Source organism: Haemaphysalis longicornis, unplaced genomic scaffold, assembly GCF_048455015.1.
Source record: "Haemaphysalis longicornis isolate Haplotype H1 unplaced genomic scaffold, Haemaphysalis longicornis Haplotype H1 scaffold_1, whole genome shotgun sequence".
Classification (NCBI taxonomy): domain Eukaryota; kingdom Metazoa; phylum Arthropoda; class Arachnida; order Ixodida; family Ixodidae; genus Haemaphysalis; species Haemaphysalis longicornis.
In genome coordinates, this window is record NW_027526203.1 from 439333910 (window position 1) to 439356437 (window position 22528).

The 22528-nt window shown below is 49.1% G+C and overlaps 2 protein-coding genes across 2 annotated transcripts in view; one reads left to right on the forward strand and one right to left on the reverse strand.

Annotated features, from left to right (window-relative positions):
* Cv-2 (crosveinless 2-secreting protein) overlaps window positions 1-10092 on the reverse strand; it is a 242579-nt gene extending 232487 nt beyond the window's left edge. Inside the window, exon 1 of the mRNA XM_077687490.1 lies at window positions 9890-10092. Coding sequence (XP_077543616.1) covers window positions 9890-9956 — 67 coding nt within the window. The 5' untranslated portion in view covers window positions 9957-10092. The remainder of the gene's footprint in view (window positions 1-9889) is intronic.
* The window catches only part of LOC144155817 (uncharacterized), a 295602-nt gene that overhangs the window by 203582 nt on the left and 69492 nt on the right, over window positions 1-22528 (forward strand). The window lies entirely within an intron of this gene.

Below are 22528 nucleotides of genomic sequence, written 5' to 3' on the forward strand. Positions count from 1 at the left end.
TCAATCGCGTAAAGAGTTTTCGCCATGCAACTACTCACGCATTTTCAACAACCTCATGACTGTTTTCACGCTGCAATTCATGCACTGGACGATTTCTTTTTGGATTTCAAGTTTTTCTGCTGAGTTAATTGAGTCGGCTGCCAGTCACTTTTAATATCCGCGGCTCACAATTAGATTACACCGAACACATGAGCCAACGCTCCCAAGAAGGCCATTGCCTATGCTTCACCACAGCACAACGGAATGATGAATCACTGCGATCGAACGAACAAAATAATACAACGACGAATCGCAGGCAGACGTTTCTGCTCGAAAAATGTGATTTGTGCTGTGACACTACGCAACTTTTCGATTCTTTTTTTTTTTTAATTTCAAAATGTCGCATAAAAGATCAAACTTTGGAATCGAATCGTATGCCAGTTTTATTATTCTTGAGATTCGCTCCCTTAGACGCAACGATTGGCCATGCAAGTGGATAGTGGTGAGAGAGAGAGAGAGAGAGAGAGGAGAAGAGAGAGAGAGAGAGAGAGAGAGAGAGAGAGAGAGAGAGAGAGAGAGAGAGAGAGAGAGAGAGAGAGAGAGAGAGAGAGAGAGAGAGAGAGAGAACAAACTTTATTGCCCCCAGAACTTAGATCCGGGTCCTGGTTACAGTCTTCAATTCACCGGGTCCACGCAGTGCTGGAGAATGTTCGTGCGGATACGGTGCACATGTTCATAGCGAGCTTCCTGTCAGACCGGCAAATCTTTCTCAAGTCGAGTGGAGCATGCTCCACTCTTGCAATATCAGATGGACCGAAAATGCATTCTGTGTTGTGCTAGTAGCGGGGAATAAGTATGACCAATTGCGATTTCGGAGCTTTAAGAAACACCATTACATATCTAAATGTGTTTCAAGAAGTGTAGTTGAAAAGAGACGAACAAATTCATTTTATTTACGCCATGCTATGGACCCGCGCTCCCTAGAAGGGAGCGGAAAGTGCTCATTTGTGGGTGCAGTTCCGTATACATTATGCAAATCTGGCGCGAGTAATCGAGATGGCGCACTCCATTTGGCTACATTATCTATACTTTGCGCCCTGATGATCCTATGGTATTATTAAAGGAATTACTTGAAATGTTTCCGTAGCTGTAACGCTCTGTCTTATCTCCAACAGCCCTTATTTTATCATTAACCGAAATAGTATCCGAGCCGACAGCGTTCAGCGGAACTTTCTCATTCTTTGGCAATAAGCACACAAAGTACACTTATTACCTCGCTTTCGCAAGAAAGCCCGAGATGAGCGAAAAACCGAAAGTAGAGGCTAGATGAATCCCTCTGTCGACCTCGGATTCTCGTCAACCCGAGAGAGTTGCAGAGACCACCAAAGCGGGCGGCAGAACGAGAGAGAGAGACCCACGGCCGGCGCATGGAGCCCGCATTGGGAGCGTAATTGATGCCGTGAAATAGAAAGCGCGGACGAGAGAGCCATTGTTCGGGGGGCCGTCCATTGATCCCTATCGCGGTAGTAATCCCGCCGAGCCACTTCCGCAGTGTGTGCCGGCCGCCGTGCCGGAGGTCAGCTCGGATCGGCGGCCGCGCACAGCACGCAAAACAAAACGCCACAGGGCAGCCGCTAAAAGCGCTCGGAAAACCCCGGGCGGCCGGCTTAATTCTCCCACTGCACCGGCCACCCAATTATTGGTGGCCGGAGACCCCCCCGCGCGGCTCCCTTTGTCCCAATAAAGGCCGTCGGCGAACGGCCGCTTAATGCTGCCGACGCGGCCCCGCGACAAAGGTGCTCGGATGAGCTGACGCGCGACGCGATCGTTTCCACATCTCCGCTTTCCCCCGCCGGCTGCTTTCCTTTGCGGAGATGCGTCGCCGCCGCCCAGCACTGTCGCCGCGGCGTCCGAACACAGGGGCGCCAGTGGAGACGGAAAAGTCGCCCCCGCTCAGTTCGCACGCCAGGAAATTGCCACGCCGGTGACGCAAAGGCGGAGGAAATGGGAGGGAAATAGAGCCAGCAGCGGGTGGTGGTGTTTCCCTTTCACGTGGATAATAGAACAAAAGGACGCCGTACCACGCAAATACCAAGCAATGCCTTCTCACGTCAACGATCCGCATCGTGCACGCCTTGTTCCATCGGGCCGTGCCGCGGTGCGAAATTTTGTGCATGTAGAAATTTCTGCGTGACTTGTTGTGCTTTCGAATTGACCTTTTTTTCCTACCTGTTCAGCCTCCGTCTAGTTTTGACGGCTTATATCGCTTCTTTTGCGCACATAAAAAGTGCCATGAAAATAAAGCGCGAGGCTGAGAGTTACATAGTGATTTCGTGGCGCTCCAAGGAGCCTGTGGCGCTCTCTTTCTGGCGAAAGGCGTCACGCATCCTGCAATGTTGCACAAGACGGGCATTTTTCGGGAATCTGGTAACATAAACGCTACCATACGCACACAGCAAGCTTTTGAGGTGAAAACAATATTTTTGAAATCCCTGGAATTTGTCTGCTTCTTCCTCAAAAATTGTGGCCGGTGGATTAACGACACCTAATCGCCTCTATCTCCTCAGAACTTGGCAGAATTGCCCCTTTAAACATAACATTACAACCAAAGCAACAAAACGTAAATTGAGGTGTCTGTATTGTGTTCCTAGCACAGAGGCGAAATACGTACAAAGACTCTCCCCCCCTCCCGAAAAGAAAAAAAAAGCAAGCTGTCACTTTAAATGCAAACTGGGCAATAATTCTTCGGAAAACACTCAAAAATTTCTGAAATTATACGTGAAAGTGATGTTATTACTGAAAAGAACGAGTCGAATACAAAGCCACTGCAAATCAGTCGCAACGAACGAGGAGTGAAAAAACACCGCGTCGTCCTATCTTCGCTAAAAACAACGACCAGAAGCGATATAAATTTAATTGCAGAAATACGGACGGACGGACGAGCGAATTGGCGGAGCCCACCACGACAACAATGGCGACTCGCTGTGCGACAAAATACAGCGACCGCGTGCGCAGCATACAATAGCGCAACAATTAATTGAAGATTCATTGGTGGATCTTTAGGAATGCGTGAGCATTCCTCTCCCTCGTGAACCTGAGGCTCGGCCCGATGCGCACGTGTTTATCCGGCTCGCAACAGGGCGTTTCTCGCACGCCCCTCCCATACCGTGCCAACGTTGCTTTGCGTCCGAACCATCTCAGTGGTCGCATTCGTTAGCTTTAGCAGCGCCATTGGCTGCCTGTCGCTCCTTCTGGTGTCCACCAGTGGTATCGGCACTTCGTCGCCGTCGCTACCATTCCTTCCTCTTTTGCTACCTACTCGGCCCCGCACCGGCTGCGCACTTCATTTGACAACGCGCACAAGCGGCGACGGGACGCGCCAAGACGCGCCGCACGACGGGCGCGTTGGGCGGAGCCGCGCTTCGATTGGATGTACCCCTAGCAACTAGGACGGCAACGGTGCGAACGCAGCGCCACCGCAGCCAATGCGCCGCCGACTTGGCTAACGTCACCCCTTTTCGCGCGCGCTCTGACGGCTTCTATTTTTCTGTCGCTCTTTTGTCCGCGGATCGACGGCGAAGATTTTTGTGAAAACGTCCCAATCTATTTCTTACTCAATACAAGGAATTTCACGCAATAGTGTTTTGCAGAACAGCCTGTAAACCACATACACACGCACACACTGGATATATATATATATATATATAGAGAGAGAGAGAGAGAAGGTTCCATGATGTTCCGCCAAGACAATCTGCCTTTAAAAAATAAGCGTATTGTGAATGAGAAGGTCATGGTCAGCTAGCAATATTTTACTTGCGAACTATGCGCAGTTAATTTAAATATATAAGAATCACGCTCACAAATATGTGTGCTTGTAAATACGGTGCCTGATTGGCGTTCGCTTCATCTGTCGTCCTTTTATCCCAACGAGATTCGCATGCGTAAGGCAAGAGAACGCGGAAACCTGCACCGCGCTATGTTCGCGGACAGATTCGGGAATCTTGCCCTAGGTGCTTTTCACGAAATTTACCCAAACTTAAGCTGTGCTGTCGGAAACCATAGTTTGTCTTCGTTTTAAGGGCGTATGTTTGAGTAAAGCGAAACCTGACGACAAATCTGCTGTTTGGCCTTCCCCACTCAACTTCACCGTTATTTGTCCGTTTCAAATTCCCCCCGTCGAGTCGACCAGTCCGGCGTAATTGAAATCGGACGGCACTGAAATGGCCCGCGGAGCAAGGAGTAAAAACACGACAAAGAGATCTCGAAATCAAAATTTTATGGAAGGTTCCTGTAAACAATGTAAATTATTGCCTTGTACAAGACAATTTGATCCATTTAGCTCTGAACGGTCATGGAACCCGGTCCCCGGCTGGAAGACGGACATGTGCTACCCCTCACCGCAGCTCCTCCGTGGTTCTGACTGACTAAAGGTGTCCCTAGTGCGTGCGTCATCGGGCACGTGTCGGCGCAGCCAATGGGACGAGGTGCACGTGACGGCACGTGAGGCGAAGAGGCGCACCCCAGCGACGGAGACCACCAATTCTGCTGGGGAAGTAGTGGCGTGAAGTGTCGCAAGTCTGCCTGTCCAAATGATTCGCGCCGTGTCTGGCGAGTTTCTGCGCCAGCTAAGCGCGGTCGACCAAGGAAGTGCGCGAACAAGGCCGAAGCACAGGAGCGAAGATTGCAGCGAGGAGGGCAACAAAAGACGAACAAAGCCTGGAAAGCGAAGATAGAGATACGAACACGACGTAGCAGTAAATAAGCCTCTGATGACGGAGTATCGCCAGGGGAAGCCGTGGTGCTGTCGCATTCAAAGCACGTAAGCAGACTTAAGTGCAGCACAGCACGTTGTTGGGCTGGTTGGTGCGGCTTCTTATGAGTAGAAAAACTGCGCGTAAAAGACAGGACTGCGCCCGTCCTGTCCCCGTGTCTTAGTCCTGTCTTCTACGTGCATTTTTTGCTATTTGTAAGACTTAAGTGCCCCGAGAATTGGAAAACAAACTGTATATCAGGTCATTGTAGACCCGTCATAAGAGTGACACACACGAGGATAGGAGGTCAAGCCGCTTTGAGTGGTGTGGCGGAAAAGTAATGAAGGATTTCATTTCATTGGCGATACTTGTCGTTTTTACTACACAGGGTTATGCCCTGCCAAAGTGGTTCTTCTGGGATGCCATGCGCAAACAGTGGCGTTATTTTTATGAATGCTAACAGTGCTGGGGGGATTCTGCCGGAATGCTGTTTAAAGTGTCGGTTACGTAGTGGAGAAATTCAAAAACGCCTTTTTCTGCCAAAGCTTATTGGCGGAAATTGCAGTGCACCATGAAGCGTTATTACCGTCAGCCAAGTGAGCACAACGCCGGCGCACAAATTTATCGGGCCCAAAACATGTGCTTAAGCCTGATGCATGGTCAACGGGTATAACTACTCACTGCTGATCATGTGAGCGCCAACTGACTGTCTGACAGCAAAGTAGCACTCTCTCTTTTCACACGGTCGTCCGTTTTTGAGGTCAAAGGCCTTCCCGCACGATGTTTTTCTTCCACTTGTTCTCTACCCTCTGAAAATTCCCTTTACCACCTAAACACTTTGGCGTTTTGTAATTTTTTATAAACCTTTGCCTAAAATTTCAAGGCACAACGTGGCTTTTAATTTATCTGGTTCATTTTCGCAGCGCAAAACACGCACAAAACTTGACTTCAGGTGCTCTCAACAATGTGGTATTGTTTGTAGACAGTGAAAACTCGTACCGAGTTAATGCCAGGTGTGTGCTTGACTGCCACATAAAGCGGGGCACAACAGAGTTGTTGGTTCGTATGCGTTGCCACTCTCATTACTTGTCTGACACATTTCTCGTCAAATTTTGTTTCGAACTGGCTCATCCCACAAAAAAATGCCTGCCGCCTATACGAGTGTGCAATAAAGCATGTTTGTAATGAAATGTAACGAAATTTTGTTTCCATTTTGTATAGAACTACATATATTCTGAATTAAAAAAAAAATTATCGTGGGGTGGAGTTTGAAGTATTCGAAAGGGGAATCTGGGAATCTGCATCAGCTGTGTCTTCATGTTCATGTACAGGGCCAGTTGGGCTTTTGATATCTCTTTAAAAATTCATGCGAACTGGCCTATGCCTCCTACCAGTTTCAGAATCACGATCGCGCATTTTTCCAGTTCAAGAATTAAGTCCGCACGGGGAGGTTTTTCTGGAAAGGTTGATGTGGCAGAGGGAGTTATTGGCGTTTCGTGAGTGTGTCTGCATGAGGGGGGGGGGGGGGGGAGTCTTTATGCTTGAAGTGTTTTTCAATAGTATTTTTGTAGAGAACTTGCGAAGCTTGCTAATTAGTTTTCTGCTCGTTAAGCGTTCATGCTCCTTACGGGATTAAGCCAATTTCGCGCTTAAAGGTATCTCTCGCTATTTTTTCTTCATTCTGTCGTTCCTTGGATCATTTGGCAGTTCTTCGGTCGAATTCTAGGGATAAGTGAACAGAATTAAACAATGACATTTATACAAAAAATTACGCGCGGTAGCTGGGCTACAAACCGGGCCGTTCAGGTTAGCATTTAACCGCTACGTTGAGACCATCGCAGCGGCTTCTGTTAATAAGTGCGACAAATTCACGCCCATGAGCTACCAAATTGACATTTGTAGTGTGGATTGTCGGGTAACTTTAGTTGGTCCAGACGTGGTCACAAGTGCTCAGCTGTTGCCCCGCCCGCCCGCCCGCAAAGCAATTCTGCGGGAAGACATCCGTCTTAACTGTTTCGCGCCTAGTGTAAGGTGATACATTGGGGTTGTAAATCCGCCCTTCTGAGAAGATAATGAAGCCCACTTTATGTGGCACATAATGAATCCACACGTCTAGCTAGGCGTAAATCATCGGCAGTTCTTATCGGGCCGAGCCTAGCTAGAATGCGCCGGATCGCGCAAACATCCTCTTTAGTTCCCCTCGTAGCGAAGTGCAAAGCTCACCTAAGTTCACCTTCTCGGTCAGTGCTCGGCATGTTTTGCGTCGGCCGAGGCGCGCCAGTCAAATTTCGAGGTGGCCCCGACGGAGCGCCCATAGAAGCGGCGTTTCCAAACTCTGCTGGCACAAAACAACCGCAGCCCGGTCTGGCACGTCCTCAAGACTACAGCACTGCACGGCTCGCTGCCCGGGGCTAAAGTAGAACCTGAACTGTGTGACTATTACCCGCGGTCAAGCTCACAACCAGTGCACGCCCCGCAGTTAACGAGTATCGGCCTTCCGCGTTTCGGCGGCCGTGCGTCTATCGAACTGGTCGCGTGTTACATTGGCAAACCTGTTGTACGCATACTAATCCTTTCGGACTTTTTTCTTTCCGAGAAGGGACGTTTCCTTTTCTTGCGCTCCAACCCCTACCTCGTTAAAAAATAAAAACAAGAAAACTTCATTGCAACAGGTTGTCGTCGGTACATTCGAACGTTGCGAAATAGCTCGACGAGAGGAAGACTCTGGGGGGTTACAGGTATCACGCAGCTTGACTGGATAGCCATCGCTCAAAACGCAGTGGTTAATCCCATTAAACGGGGATCTCAAATTCAGCGCTGCAGTGCGTAGCCATTGCACGCGTGGGCTCGGTTTCGTCACAAAAGAGCCGCTATAGGCAAGGAGGCGAAAACTAAAGCCAAAAACGTTCGGTTCCCGTCCGATAGACGCCCTTTCACCCCCAAGACGACGCGCTACCCAGCCCTCACCGAATGTTATTGCAACATAACCACAAACTGAACAAAACTATAAAGATTATGTCGAGTCTGAGAGCGCTGCGTAAAGGTGTCCATTCTGGCTGTGGTTGCGTACAAGAAGACGGTCGGCGTGCACGACCCTTCGTGGCCGCGTTTAACACAAGGGAATACAATTAATAGCGCAGCGAAATAATATGCGGGCCGGTCGATGGGTATACAACGACGTCGTCAAGCTCGCTTATCGCAAAGCCGTAAATCAAGCCTGTCTGCGCTCTAACTGCTCTTTGAGGGCTTGCCACTGCCGGCTTACTCTCGGGTGCCGCCAGTGGCGAAGGAAAAGACGGCACATTTCTTTGCCGAGCTTCATCGGTACACGCGGTGCAGCCGCGCAATACGGCGACACTATTTACTGAGAGCGCCATCTCGGTACCGTACGCTATAGGATGCCCTTTGTTGGCGCATGTCATCGCGTGCGATCAAAGACGCCACGGAGGGAATAACGAGAGCGAACAGACGGGAGCAGGGGAAGATTGAGGGAAACGGAGGGGAAACCACATCTGGATCCACCGATTGCCTTTCGTGCTTTATTCTGCAGATACAGTTTGCAGCAGGCGATTATCAAGATTGCAGCAGATGCAGTTGGCTTCTCTGCCTTACCTGACTTTCTGCGTAGTTTTTCCCTTCTGCTTTTAAAAGCAGAAGGGGATTTGTGTATTTCTAGGTCCCGTTTGTGCGTATTTGTGGATTTCTAGGTCCAGTTTTTGATCAAGACGAATGCACTCAAGCCTGCTCGCTTTCGTATCAAAAAACGCGAAATACAAATATGTGATAATACGATAAGGATAAGCTTCACGTAGTTCGAAGAGCGAAACACGAAATGTAAATACAGTAAAAATCATCAGAAGATGTATGGGATAGGAACTAAATGCGAGCACCGACACGCGTGCACAAAACAGCGCCCATAAGGAGCAATTACCGCTATCGGAACTGTTCTGAGTGAGCACTAGTGTGAAGCTTCTCTGCTCCAGGCTACTCGAACTACTCGGCTGTTTTAAGCAGCGGAGAACTGTGCTTTTAGAACCTTCCCTCTCGCTTTCCTGTTATTTTTACTTCACAACCGACCCATTTCAGAGCTTAGATTCACATGACCGTAAAGGGCCAACACGCATTTGGCATGGTTTCTCTCTCAGCAAGATAATTGTTTTAAAACGGCAACTAGCCTGTTATGCCTCGCAAAAAGAGCAGACGACACGCATGTAGCGTCCAACTTGGGCACGAATAGTGGATAAACGAAAGCGTTTTTTACATGCGGCTATTATTCAACCGAACAGTGCATTAGTAAAGTCACGGTTGACCAAGCCAGTTATTTTACTCAAGTAGCATTTTAAGTCGTTGTGCAAGTGGTGTTGTAGGCGGAAGGAAATGCCGCTCTGTTGGCTTTATAGCTTATCCTGCGTGCTGCGGCATCCAAAAGTTTCTTAAGTTTCGCATTATATATATATATATATATATATATATATATATATATATATATATATATATATATATATATATATATATATATATATATATATATATATATATATATATAGTTTCATTCTGGCGCTCGAGGAAGGCGGCGAGTGGTCTGCTGCGCGACGGACGACTCTGACAGACCTTCATCGGGGCGAACTGGCCGGCGAGATAGTGCAGGCGAGAAGACACCAGCGTCGGCGATTGAGTAAAACACCAACATCACCACGGCATATCACGGAAGCAGCAACGGCAGCGGCAAAAGCCACGCATCTCCAGATCCCGCCGAGGACGGCCGCGCGTTTGTTGACAAGAGGTGACGCTCAATCAGGGGACGCGGATCCGACGCGGCACGCGAGACACGCACTGATCGCGAATACCCCGCCATAAAACAAACACATCTATAAGAAACGCGAACAAGGAAAGCGCGATACCACGAGGAAAGATTGAGTTCGCACTAAGGTGTCAGGAGAGCGCGACCAACTAGGCACGTTGCTCACAGTTTGCGGACGCCGAGAAAAAAAAAAATTGAATCTTAGCGCGCGCTCCGCTTGCGAGTTTCGGTTCTGTGCGGAGAGCTAGCAGACGACAGGAGAAGAGCCAGCCCAGTCGCGGTCGCAGCCGGGGGTCAACCCAGGGCTGTGGCCGGGAGTTTCGCTTGCGGGAGGGCCCGTGTGGGAAAACGGTCTCACCTCTGAGATTTGGGTTGGAAAATCCGAGCGCAGCTGTGGTTGCCAGGAGCAGAAGAGCCGGCTGCATGGTCGCACGGAGTGGCGCTCGGTCACGGCGTCCCGCAGTCCATGCGCAAGCACAGAGGAGACAGCAAGTTGCACGGCCGCTCGCTGGCGGAGAGCCACGTGAACGGCGCCGGTGGAGCCTGCTCGCAGTCAAGCGGTCTCCCTGCTTTGCGCCGATGGCGCGCCGCGAGGGGCTCAAATAAGCGACGCGGGCGACGCCCCGCGGATCATCTCGGAAACTCGCCTCCACTAGCTTCCACGCTGCTCCCGGGAGGATCAGCGAGAGTCGGCCGGGAGCCGGACGCCGGGCGCTCTCACCTGTGGCTCCCCGCAAGCGCTGCTGCTGACGCCTCACCGCAGCGTGCGCACTGCGTGAGCTTGTTTGCCAAGTCACACTTCTTCACCCGCGCACTTATACAACGACGAAATATACAAGCTCTCACGCGCCCGAAACTTCATTCCCGCTGGTGCCAACCCGTTACTTTAAAGGTTGATAAATTTATTAAATAAATGCATAACTAAATCCTCCATAGAGTCAGGCAGTTTTTAAGAGAATAGTCAATTATTTCATAATCTATTGATTGCTTGCTTGAGAGCTTTATTCGTCGACAATTTCAACAGGTTATATATGAATGAGTCAATGAAGGAACCGGTCAGTCAGCCAGACTAAATAAATAAACAATGAACTAATAAAAAATAAAAATAAGTAAATCAGACCGGCGGGGAACTAGGTCCTAATTGTTTGATTGTTCGAAAATTAGAAAATCCAGGCAATGCCTGAATAATAATAAAACCTATCTAAAGCGGACAGCAAGTCAAGAAATCAAATTTTACATAATTCGTAACTTATTTTATAGCTGCCTGGTTGATTGCATGGTGATTGCTCAATCGATCTATCATTTAAAGAATGATTTATTTAATGAAATCAAGGAATTAATGATTGAATAGCGCGTACATTATTGCGGAAATGATTGATTACTTGATGATGGTTCAATAAATTAAAATAAATAAATAAATGAATAAATAAATCCAGGTTCAATCGAACGGGCAATATTGCCCTCATAGTAATAAAACTCTTCTAACCAGCCTGGGCACCATTGTGTAACAAGCGCATGGTTGCACATTTGTTTCTTTACAGCGAAGCTGTCTATGGCTAGAATACAGAAGATCGTCTCCAGCGAAATACCGAGCTTTGACCAAGAATTTTCGTTGAATAAAACACATAATAAAAAAAACTCCCCCCACCTCCCCGAAGGGGATCGTGCGGAAATGCGAATGCATTGGGTGCACCGATATATTTTTCCGAGTGCAGCGAGCGGAGAGAGGGTACGCGGAGAGGAGAAAGAGACCCGCGCAACACGCCCGCCCCGCGCGCGAGCTCTCTCCGCCGAGCTCCGCGATGCGAGCGCCCTCACACACCCGAGCGCGCTCCTCCTCTCCACTCACTCTCCGCTACTCCGCCCGAGCTCCGCGATGCGAGCGCCCTCACACGCCCGCGCGCGCTCCTCCTCTCCCCTTACCCTCCGCTGCTCCGCCACCTGCTCCGGTTGCTAGGCGCGCCACAGCTGTTGCTAGGGGCGAGGAGAGATAACACCTGCGTGCGGACGCCGTACGCACGACAACCCCCGACTAAGAAATGCATTCGCATTTAAAAAGTTAAAAATGTTTTACGGCGTCCATATTTTTATAGTACGGTTTATATCTGCACTCAGAGAGTGTCCTTTCAGCAATGCATTTGTGTTTACATGTTAAGCCCACTTTACAATTATCGGTGCAAGCTTGGTGTTTGTGAGAGTTGGCTTTCCCACATTCTGGGTTGCACAGTGAAGCATGACCATCTACGGAGGCACTATGGCCACAGCCCCGCTTTACACTCTTTTCCACCGCTGCCGCCTCTTTCCCGAGTCGTGTATTCTCCTAGACACACGCGGCGTCTCTGTCCCCCCTGACAATCGCGCAATGCCGCGCGCTCTTCGGCGGCCACCTGTGCGGCGCACGAGAGCCTGCGCCGTGGTTGGCGCAGCCGTGCTATAATATAACATAACGTCATTGTCTCTGCCCACCAATCGCGTGTTTGTCCTTTGTCTGCGACGTATGAATCTCACCACTGTCCTTGCAACTCAACACAGCAAATCCCCAATATAGCTAAACCTACACATAAGAAATCCCACCAGAGCGCCCGCTTCGCTAGACTTCCCTCTTCACAAGAGGGCAGGGCTAATGACTTTTTTTCTTGTTGCTTGGCATCTCCTCTCTGAAGAGCCGGTGAAAACTCGACAACCGAGCTGTGTTAGTAGCACGCCTGCTTTTCTTTCACTTCTCTCTCTCTCTCTCTCTCTCTCTCTCTCTCTCTCTCTCTCTCTCTCTCTCTCTCTCTCTCTCTTGCCCTCTCTAATAGCCAGGAAATCATAACAGTTTTCTTTTTATTTTTTACTGAACGGTGGCAGCAAGTACGCTCGTTGTAGTGTGACCCGATATGGACCGGTGGAAGCCAAGAAAAATTCAAGGAACGAAATTTAACCGTTTTCAAGCCACGACAAGCACTGAACTGAGAACGGACAGTGCACGGGAGAAAAGCGCGCCTGTTTTTATGCGCACTGATTCAACACAGGATGTTAGGAAGCAGAACGTGTTCCGATACGTGCACAGCAATGCCAGCAAGAGTCGAGAAGGTCGAGCTACTTTAAGAGGCGTAGCCCGGGGACACCCTTCTAGCTACTTGCAGCGAAGAAGGAGTGGCCTTACATCTCGCTCTCTGACGGAAACATATTGTGGAGGCTCGGCCTCGGTCATACAGGTACCGTTGGGGAAATAACGACTAAAGCTAGCTGTTCTCTGCATTGTGCCTCAAGTATGTTTGAGCGTTTAAGATGGTCGTCATAACGGACACGAGGGAGCAGACTGCAAACTGGGCTCATGGCACATTCGTGGCGGGTGTCTCGTGGTCGAGCCGCCCGCCGCGGTAACTCAGTGGCTAAGGCGTTGTGCTGCTGAGCACGAGGTCGCGGCTTGGATTCCCGGCCGCGGCGGCTGCTTTTCTGATGGAGGCGAAAAGCAAAAACGCCCGTGTGTGCGAGATTTCGGCGCACGTTAAAGATCCTCAGGTGGTCAAAAATAATCCGGAGCCCTCCACTACGGCACGCCTCCTCGCCAGCGTTGCGTCGGCGCGTTAAACCCTACAATCAATCAATCGTGGCAAATTAAGCACTTGAACGGACTCCGGAACACGGAATGGTTTAGCAGCAATAAACAACAGCTGAACTGTAACACTACTTGCAGAAGTTGCAACGGACAATACAGAAACACGTTTGTAGAAAGATTTTGTCTCTTAAGCAGATGCTCGAGCGAGTTGCAAAGATTGTTTAGTTAACTTTGCCAGATTAAACCCTGGGCTGCACAGGACATGTTCTGAGTTTTATCGGCTGATATATACACGGATTTTTGTTTCAACGAGTGAACCAAAGAAATTCGAAAGTATCGTTTCCCCGCACCAGCCTCCTCGCCGATTTGTTGACGTTGGCTATACTGACACTGTGGCAAGTGCGCACAGCTGAACTTAGTGGGTTGGAAGAACGTTTAACTTGCGTGAGTCGATATTCACCATAAAATGGGTGACAATCAAAATCTTGAAGGTTGAGGTTGCATTAAAACACTCTGCAAGCCAGTATAATGCCGTTGAGGTAGTTTGTGCGGTATACACCCTAACGGGCAAGGGGTTTTCTCTTCTGCTCCTCCAATATGAATAAATGGGCGTTCTAGACTTTCGTTAGGCAGTAAAATCGTGAATTTCTTGAGTTAAACTTCCCAGTGCAGCTACAAAATATCATTCACCCCCCATGTCTAACGACGACGACGGTTGAACGCGAAGCTTTCTGACGGATTCTTTGGTTGGCCAATCCCACACTGCGAGCATGTGCAACTCCGGAGGTACGCACCCATTGTATAGAATATTCACGGCAACTCTCGGGTGTACATTACGTAGGCCTAATGTTTGGATTTGGGGTGTACGGCGTGAATCGGTACCTGCTGCTTGGCGTTCGCTTCGGCCATGTCGAAATGGAGCAATCCGATAGACACCGGCTTCATAGTGTGACGGACCCAGGTTCGGTTCCGGCCACAGGAAGCGTTTTTAACACGAAAGTGTTATATTCCCGGATACACAAGCTTATCCCTGGCATCATGTCCGTCACGGAAATGACGCCAGTACAACGAAACAAGCGGCCTGTAAAGGGTGCACCCCTGCACACAGGGTCTTCTGGCGGAGAAGCAACCTTTAGTACTAAAGAGTACGTTATTCTTGGGGTTGTTCGTTTTCGGGCTTTATAAAACCTGGCATAAAACCCGAAAGTGTTTTATGCCGGGATACACCAAGATTTCACTGAAGCCTAATCTGACCCGGAAATGACGCGAGTACACCTTTAGCGAAGCGACCCGTAAGAAGGAAGTCGCTCGACAAGCACACCCGCAAGACAGCCGCCGACCCGCAAATCATGTTCAGCTGCAGATTTCGCTGCACATTTCACTTTCGTGTTTTACCGATTCCTATGACAGAGGAATCAACTACAGTTTTTTCTTCTTTCACTTCACCCGACCATTCATCATCATCGCCAGAGAAAGTTGGCTTTCCTTCATGGAATACTGGCGCACAACGCATCAGTGAGGACACTAAAGCTTCGCTTCAATAAAGTTTCGACGAATTCACTTCAGCCTCCCCCTAATACTACATAAACGACGGATCACGGCTACTTGGAAGCTTAATTAATATCGGATGCCAACAAACGAACGAGTGTTACTGAAAATTAGGACCGTAGCAATAGGTCACAAATATATCCGCGCAGTTGTTTCACAGTACGAGCACTACAGAGTACGCTTTGTTCTTCCCATACATCGAATGAAAGAGATATAAGCCTGTGTGTCAGCGGCAGGTTTGGAAGCGTTATCGAGGAAAAAGTAAATAAACACGTTGCTCGCTACAAACACATAAAAAGAACGCGTTACATCGCTACGTATTTCTCATTCCCTCTATACACCCCCCCCCCCGCTCCCTCCCCCCCCCCCCCCCCCCCGCACTGTGCTGTATGCAGGTGTGCCTCGTCACTTGGCACAAAAATATCCACACTGCCCCTTGCCGTTTCATCTTCACTTGGATCTCTCTCTCTCTCTCTCTCTCTCTCTCTCTCTCTCTCTCTCTCTCTCTCTCTCTCTCTCTCTCTCTCTCTCTCTCTCTCTCTCTCCTACGTTACCTCGGAATGAGAGTAACTCATTGCCGTCACCCAGTAAAGGAAGCACACGTTAGTATGTCGTTACTAATTTTTTCTCACGAAGTAGGAGTACCAGGGCTGTAACCAATAACGATATGCCCTAAATCTATCTTTGAAGAGAAAAAGAAAGCAATGCATGCACACAGGAAGAACTCGTACCTTCCCATAACCATTTGCGTTATAGGAGTATACGAAGGTGCTTCACAACGATAAAAACACGCCCCATTTCAAGTGGAGCTTGCTGGGGCCCACACAAATAGTTGCGCTTACAAAAACAGGAGACGACAACTTCAATTGCTGGCGCATCAACAGAAATGCAGTATCGCATTCACAGGGGTAATAAAATCAGATTTAACTCGTGTGTGAGTGTGCGTGTGCGTGTGCGTGCGCTTGTGTGTGTGTTTGTGTGCACACTTCTGCGTTGTGAAGAAAGATAAAAGCTCGAGATTTTCGGAATGTCTGGGGAGCGAAAAACCGATCGTCCGGGCACCTGTGCGTTTCGTTTCTTTTCTTTCAGGGAAAGCCCGGTATAGACCAACAGCCGTGATGTTGCAGTGGCGGTTGGGAGTACTTCATCATACGGTAAAGAAAGGGGGTCAATGTGTTGCTGCTCCCGTCACTTCGGTCCTATAGGGGTCGGGGGGGGGGGGGGGGGTGCGGAGGAGGGCGGGGAGGGGGCAGAGAGTGTTCTGGAATCAAATGTAACGAGTAACGAATAACGCTACCCTCCACGTCACTCGAAAAATCATAACGTAAGTGCGTTACCCCTCAGTATTCTGAAACTAGTAACTTAGCAGATTACTGAAAAATGTAATCGTAACCGGTAATAATTCCTTCAGTTCTAACTCGTTTGTGGTTACACTAGTCAGCGCTGCAAGTAACGACAGTCCTGGAAGCTCGAATAACGGGTTCCCTGGAATTAAATTTTCGCAGAAGAGTCCCAGCCTTTTACGCGAGAAGAAGAAGGTTTTGGGAAAGTTGCCTCTCGAAAAAGTTGCAGAGGATCCCTTAGCATATTCTCATGATATGAAAACGCGAGCACGTTCAAGCGAGTGAACTTCCAACAATGAGGACTCCTCAGCGCCGACATTAGCGCCACTCCTACCATACGATGCGTTTCCTCAGGTTCACTCTACATACGCGCCTTAGGGAAGCTTGCTCTCCCTTTCCAGATGGCTTTATTTCTGATGCCCGCGCTATGGAAGGCGTTGTAGCCAATGGGAACTGAGCAATGATTCGCACACGAAACAAACCAAAAGGAGCTTTTTCGGATAGTGTGCATGTTTGCAAGAGGAGGAGAAGCGCTGGAGCAGCATTGTTATTACAGTAAAAGCTCGTTAATTTGAACTCGGTTAATTCAAAGTTCCGGTTAATGCGAACTCACACCCTGGTCCCGGCACAGCCCTGTATATTTCAATGGGGGAAAACTCCCGATAATTCGAACGCGTCGGTATCCAGAACGGTTAATTCGAACTATGATCCCCTCGCTTCCATCGCTCCTCGCCGAAGAAGTCGGTCCAGAGTGATTATAATGTGTTGCACATCCAAACCAAAACCAAATTTACTTACTGCAGATGGAAAACAACGAAACAGAAAAACAACAGCGTGGCGAGCGCGCTACGCTCCTGTAACAACAGCTTATTTCGCTTTTACAGAGGGCACCGCGCCACTGGCACCAGTGCTCCGGCGCATGCCATTATTATGTACGAAACATTATTTACGAAATCACCTGCCACAAATGTGCAGTCGCGCCTAATTCGCGATAACGAGTGGTTTCTTTGTGTTCTGCCCGCGCAGTGTGGTGCGATTTCTAGCGCCCGCCCACTAATTCGAACTTAGCTTGATTCGAACAATTTTATGTCCTCCTTCGAGTTCGAATTAACGAGCTTTTTCTGCGTTTGTTGTTTTTCCCCTTAAAGCTGCCATGAAGTTGCGGCAACGATGGTTTGCATTGAACGGTGTACAGGAATAGTTCGGTGAGAAAGCGGTTGCGGCAGAATTTATATTCCGGGAATTAGTTAGTGCAGCCACTCCTCTTTTCACACGCGAGCACCACAAACACGTAAACACAATCTGGACCGTCCGCACAACCTTTTTCTGGCTGCCGAAAAACTGGAAAAAGAGGAGAGACCTTTCAGTTGCGCATGTTTGGCGACCAAAAATGTCATCCTCGGCTGAAAATGTTTAAACATATCGGCCTCGTGCAGGCAACCACTTATGAATGCTCGCCGCTTACGCGCTGGCGTGGACGCCGCGACAACACTGGCGGCATTGAGTGGGCGCTTAATGGGGGCCCGAATAAGACTCCTGTCGTTAGGGCACAACGCTAAGGCATGCAAACACGAGAGAAAGATGCAGAGCACCTCTCCCCGGTAATTGCTTCAAACGACCGCGAACACTGATTGATTGCCTGACTGACTGATCGCATTTTAATAGCCTGCACGGGTGCGGGTGCTGAGCGCCATAAGCGCGGTGCAAAAACAATAAACCACTAGGCAAACGTAGTTTATTGTTATTAAAGGTCATTAGCGGGCGCCGTAAAACTAATAAAAGCGGCACCGCGGGAGCGCAAGTAGTAATAATCACGTCTGTTTCATCGTGCGCCTGTAACGACCGCGGAACGTTGAGGCCTGGTAGTTCACAAATAATTACTAATCACGCTTTTGACTCAGAGCAGGCGATGAGGAACAGATGAGAAAGAAAAGAAGCGGAAGAAAGTGAAGGACGGTTGTACCTGGGACGTAAGTTTCAGCCTGCAATGTCGAGCTTAACGCCTTGAAGAAAAAAAAAGAAAAATGAAGGTCCTAGAGAATGGTCGCTCATGAAAGGCAGGCAGGGGACCAAAGTGGGAACGAATGAACCTGGCAGCGGGATAACTAAAAAAAAAAAAAAAGAGAGAGAGAGAATCACGCGGTAACCGCATTGAAGAGAAGAGAGAACATTAATGAATCTCACGAAGCTGTAAAGGGGGCATAAGCTACTCCTGCTAATGAAGAAAAAGCGCAATAAATCATTGCGTACATTCTACTCGAACCAATATTTTAATTCCGTGGTGCCTGACCTTTTCCTAGACTTTTCTGTAAAACGAAGGGCGAAAGACGTAAACCGTTATGTTAATGAAGTCATTTTCATAAACAAGGCTTGCAACTTCAGATAATAAATAAGCAAAGTAGTCGCGAAAAAATGAGGAAAAGAACGGTCGAGTAAAAACTGCGATAAAACAAAAAATATCATAGAAGTATGAAAGAAACGGAGACGCATACAGGCGCGCACGGATATTCTCAAACGCGTATTCTGACTCACTCACTCACTCACTCACTCACTCACTCACTCACTCACTCACTCACTCACTCACTCACTCACTCACTCACTCACTCACTCACATACTCACCACTCACTCACTCACTCACTCACTCACTCACTCACTCACTCACTCACTCACTCACTCACTCATTCACTCTATCACTCACTCACTCACTCACTCACTCACTCACTCACTCACTCACTCACTCACTCACTCACTCACTCACTCACTCACTCACTCACTCACTCACTCACTCACTCACTCACTCACTCACTCTGTCTCTCCCCTATGAAAGATTTGCCATGTAGACAGAATTATTAGAGGCACTGATTGACAATGATAACGATTGCCACTATCACGTTCATGGTGATGATGGCAATAACAAGACGTTTTCTGGGGTGCGCAGAATCAAACTAACCTTACGCGCTATTGCACAAACAGCGAGCGCTGTCAGCTCCGTCAAGCGCCGTATCAGCGTAGTGTAACCGGTGTAACAGCAGCACCTTACTGTTTGTAACGAAGCCTTTGAGCCATACATTTTCAGTTGTTTGTGTTGGAACTTTTTACTCTTCTGCGCTGTAGCAGACGACGCGGCATCATCATCAGTCTCATCAGCAGCGACCGAGCGGTGGCACGCGCTCGCGCTGCACCCGCAGCTAGTTCCATTAAAGCACTCATCATAACCTGACGTCTGCTTTCCGCTCTCTCACGACGGCTTGGCAGCCGGAGGACCTAGAGGTCCAATACACTTTGATTAACGCACCAGTTTGTCTGTTTGGCAAACCCAACAAAGCGGTTTGTCTGTGAGACGCCCTCGCGACTGCGCCGCAAGTTTCCACTGAGTGCCCGGACGGCCGTCCAGCATGCCTGCTTCGCTGGTAGATGCTTGAAGAGGTGCTGCTCTTAGCGGTGGCTATGCTAGTTTACAGCGACCACCCTGCTGTGGGCCGTCCTAGCTCTCCCGGCACGCACACAACGCGCGAGTGCACGCGCACACCGCGACTCCAACCCCACTCCTTTACTTTTCGAGTTTTCGGCTGTTGCTAAAAAATTGGGCAGTCCAACGAAGACATGTTAAATTACCTCTCCAGAATTATTTAGTATGTATGTATGTATTTCTTGATCATTGGAATGGGAAGATCTACCAACAGGCGTAAACTGTCTCGCCGAGGGGCGGACACTGGAACGCCTGCTGGTGTAGGGGAGGTGGGATAGGGAGGAAAGAGTACATAGGAATAGGGGGATAGGGGAGAAGGTTTACATTAACATATATGCTACACACAGGAAATGTTTACAAGGCTAAATATAAAACACAAAGGAAAAAACAAAAGAAAACTGCTGCTGATGCAGCTCTTATTTAGGCTTCAAAATGGAAAAGTGGAGAGGGCGTCGGGATGGTGGCGGCAGCTGCTGTTGTTCGGCTGCGGCCGCCCCTTACTCCCCCTCACTCCCTCCCTTTGACCCAGCCGTAAATAAAAGTGGTTCTCACTCACTCACTCCCCGAGCATCGCACTCCATCCGCTTTTGCTCCTCCCGCCCAGTGGCGCAGCACTCACCAGCGAGCCAGGGCGCTCTGCACGGAGCCTTCAATGGGACGATAATGCTTTCGCATTCACAGCTCATAAGAATAGCTTAGGTCACTTCGGAATTTTTGTCTTGTGAGCATGTTGCCGGTGTCAAGAATTGAAACTGCGATTTTTTTTTTGTTTTAACAGTTCGGGCGCTAATTATCTATATATCGTGTTTCAGAAGTGGCTAGTACGAGGAGCCAAGGTCCACCTGACACGAATCTGTTTACTGAACGTGCACCGATACTTGAAACCTGCATCGTTTCTTTGTGTTTTTAGTTTGTCCCCTTGCATGTTTAGCGGATGATGTGTCGAGGCTCACTCACACGATCGCAAGTTCCCATCTGCCACATTAGCCAGTTAAAGCTGGCGGGCTTGTGTGGCTGACGGTGCATGCACAACTACTTGTCACGCAGGGAATGAAACTGCTAAGCATTATGTAACATGCACAACAGTAGATAGCACCGGCCGACTTCGAGTCGAGAAAAAAAGAGGCGTCCGCAGTCCTTCGCCTATTTTCGTTTCGCGCCCTTCGCGTGAGCGGGGCAGAGTCTTCGATCTCCGTTTGCCACCGTGAAGCTGTTACGCGGGCTGCGCCGGCGCTTCCCGGACGGCCATCGTAAGCGAGAAGCTCGCCTCACTCGTCAATCTGGACCCATTGGCCAAGCCTACTGTAGCGACGACGAGGGGGACAACTGCGTCCGCGGGTCTGTCGGTTATAAGCGGAAAGCGCACCGGGTCAGAGCGCGGAAAGCGCGCTAAAAGACTGCGCGCCGCCGAATGCATGTCCTTCTTTTTGACAAAAAACAAACCGCCTCCCCGTTTACGAGCGCTCAGTAGCGCACAGCGAGAGGAGAGCCCGTGTTTGTTTGGCCAAAGCGAGCCTAATTGCGGCTCCATCAGAGGAATCCTCGCCCTTTTCTCCGCGTTCGCCCCCGCCCTGCCTTCCCCACGACCAGCTTGCGTCTCCCCTTGTTTTCCTGCCGTTCCACTCCGAACGCGCAACGGCAGGAGCGCTCGCGTCCACCGCCGGGGAACGCGAAGGGAGAGACTGGACCCGAGCACTCGTAAAGCGCAAAGCGTTTCTCTGTTTCCAGCCGAACTTTAGAGGCTGAGCACGGATGCGGTCGTCAAAAGCCGGAGCAGCCGACAGATGCTAGGAAGTTTTGTCATCAACCCGCACCTCACAGCGCCTGCCTTATATCAAACCTGGCGATACGGCGGCAACACTGAAAGTGAGGCGCTGGAGTCCGCGGCCGCCCTAAAAGACGAGTCCGACGAAAACAAGGCTGACGTTGCGCCACCGGCACACCTCGTGGCCAAAGACAATGAGCGGAGGCAGCAAAGGGGGCGGAAACGCTAACGACGTTCGCCGGCCGTGGCAGTCGAGCGTCTTCCATGCCACCAGTACAAAACAGGTTGCCGCAGTCCAATTTTTTTCTTCCTCTGCGAGCAAATGATAGCACAAAAAAGTGACCCTATTAACCGCCAGGCACGCACCGCAGTTTCATTCTTCGCGAAGATGTTTGGAGCGGGGCAACGTCAATTTTCCGCCCGGTCACTGTACAGTGGATGGGCGTGCAAGCGAAGACCACAGAACCTAAATTAGTATTTCATAGAACAATTCGACAGTTAAGTTGCAGGTCACTCACTGTTTCACCATATCCATGCCGGGTCGCCAAATGAAAACTACAACTCTAACGGTATGGTGGACAAGTCTTAATTCATTTCTTATTTATTCGGTATGGTGGGTAATGCTTCATTTATTTCTTATTTATTTTACTTCCCTGAAAGTGCAAGGAAATGAGCATTGGATGGTGTAGGCAAAGGTTATGAAAGCGATTGTCGTTGATATCACAAGATTCGATTGACACCTTTTTCAGTTGCGGTTCAGTACGTAGAAAGTGAGGACTAGGTATAAGCTATTAAGTTTTCATTCGTAGTGTCCCAGAACTTAGTAGCAAGGGAATTTTCTTTTAAATCCGTGAGCGTTCTTTGCCGACTACGCCAGCAAAACCTGTCCGTAGCCAGAAAAGTGTAACACGTTCTATCTGCACGAAAATGCGTGAATAGCGAAGTTAAGATATTTAATTGCTATTACAGTGTAAATGTAGACGATTGGTAGCTTTACAATTGATTAGAAAAAATTGAAACGAAAGAAAAGAATTGATTACGTAGGGAACCGTCCTCGCCAGGTCACCGTTAAAGCTTACTTTTTCGCATTACGGGGGTGTGTGCAGAGAAGCCTGCTGTGGGATGAGGGAATGAATGAATGAATGACTTTACATAGAAATAGGCCTGAGGCCCCGCGGAGTTATAGGGAGGTGAGGAGAGAGGAGGAAAAAGTCTAGGTCAAATTCGCGGGAAACTCATTAACCACTGTGTATTAAAAAAGAGCAAAAAGAGTGCCGAGTTCTGGAAACAGCGGAAGCAGCTATCGGAAGGCGGTCCAGCTCAGTTG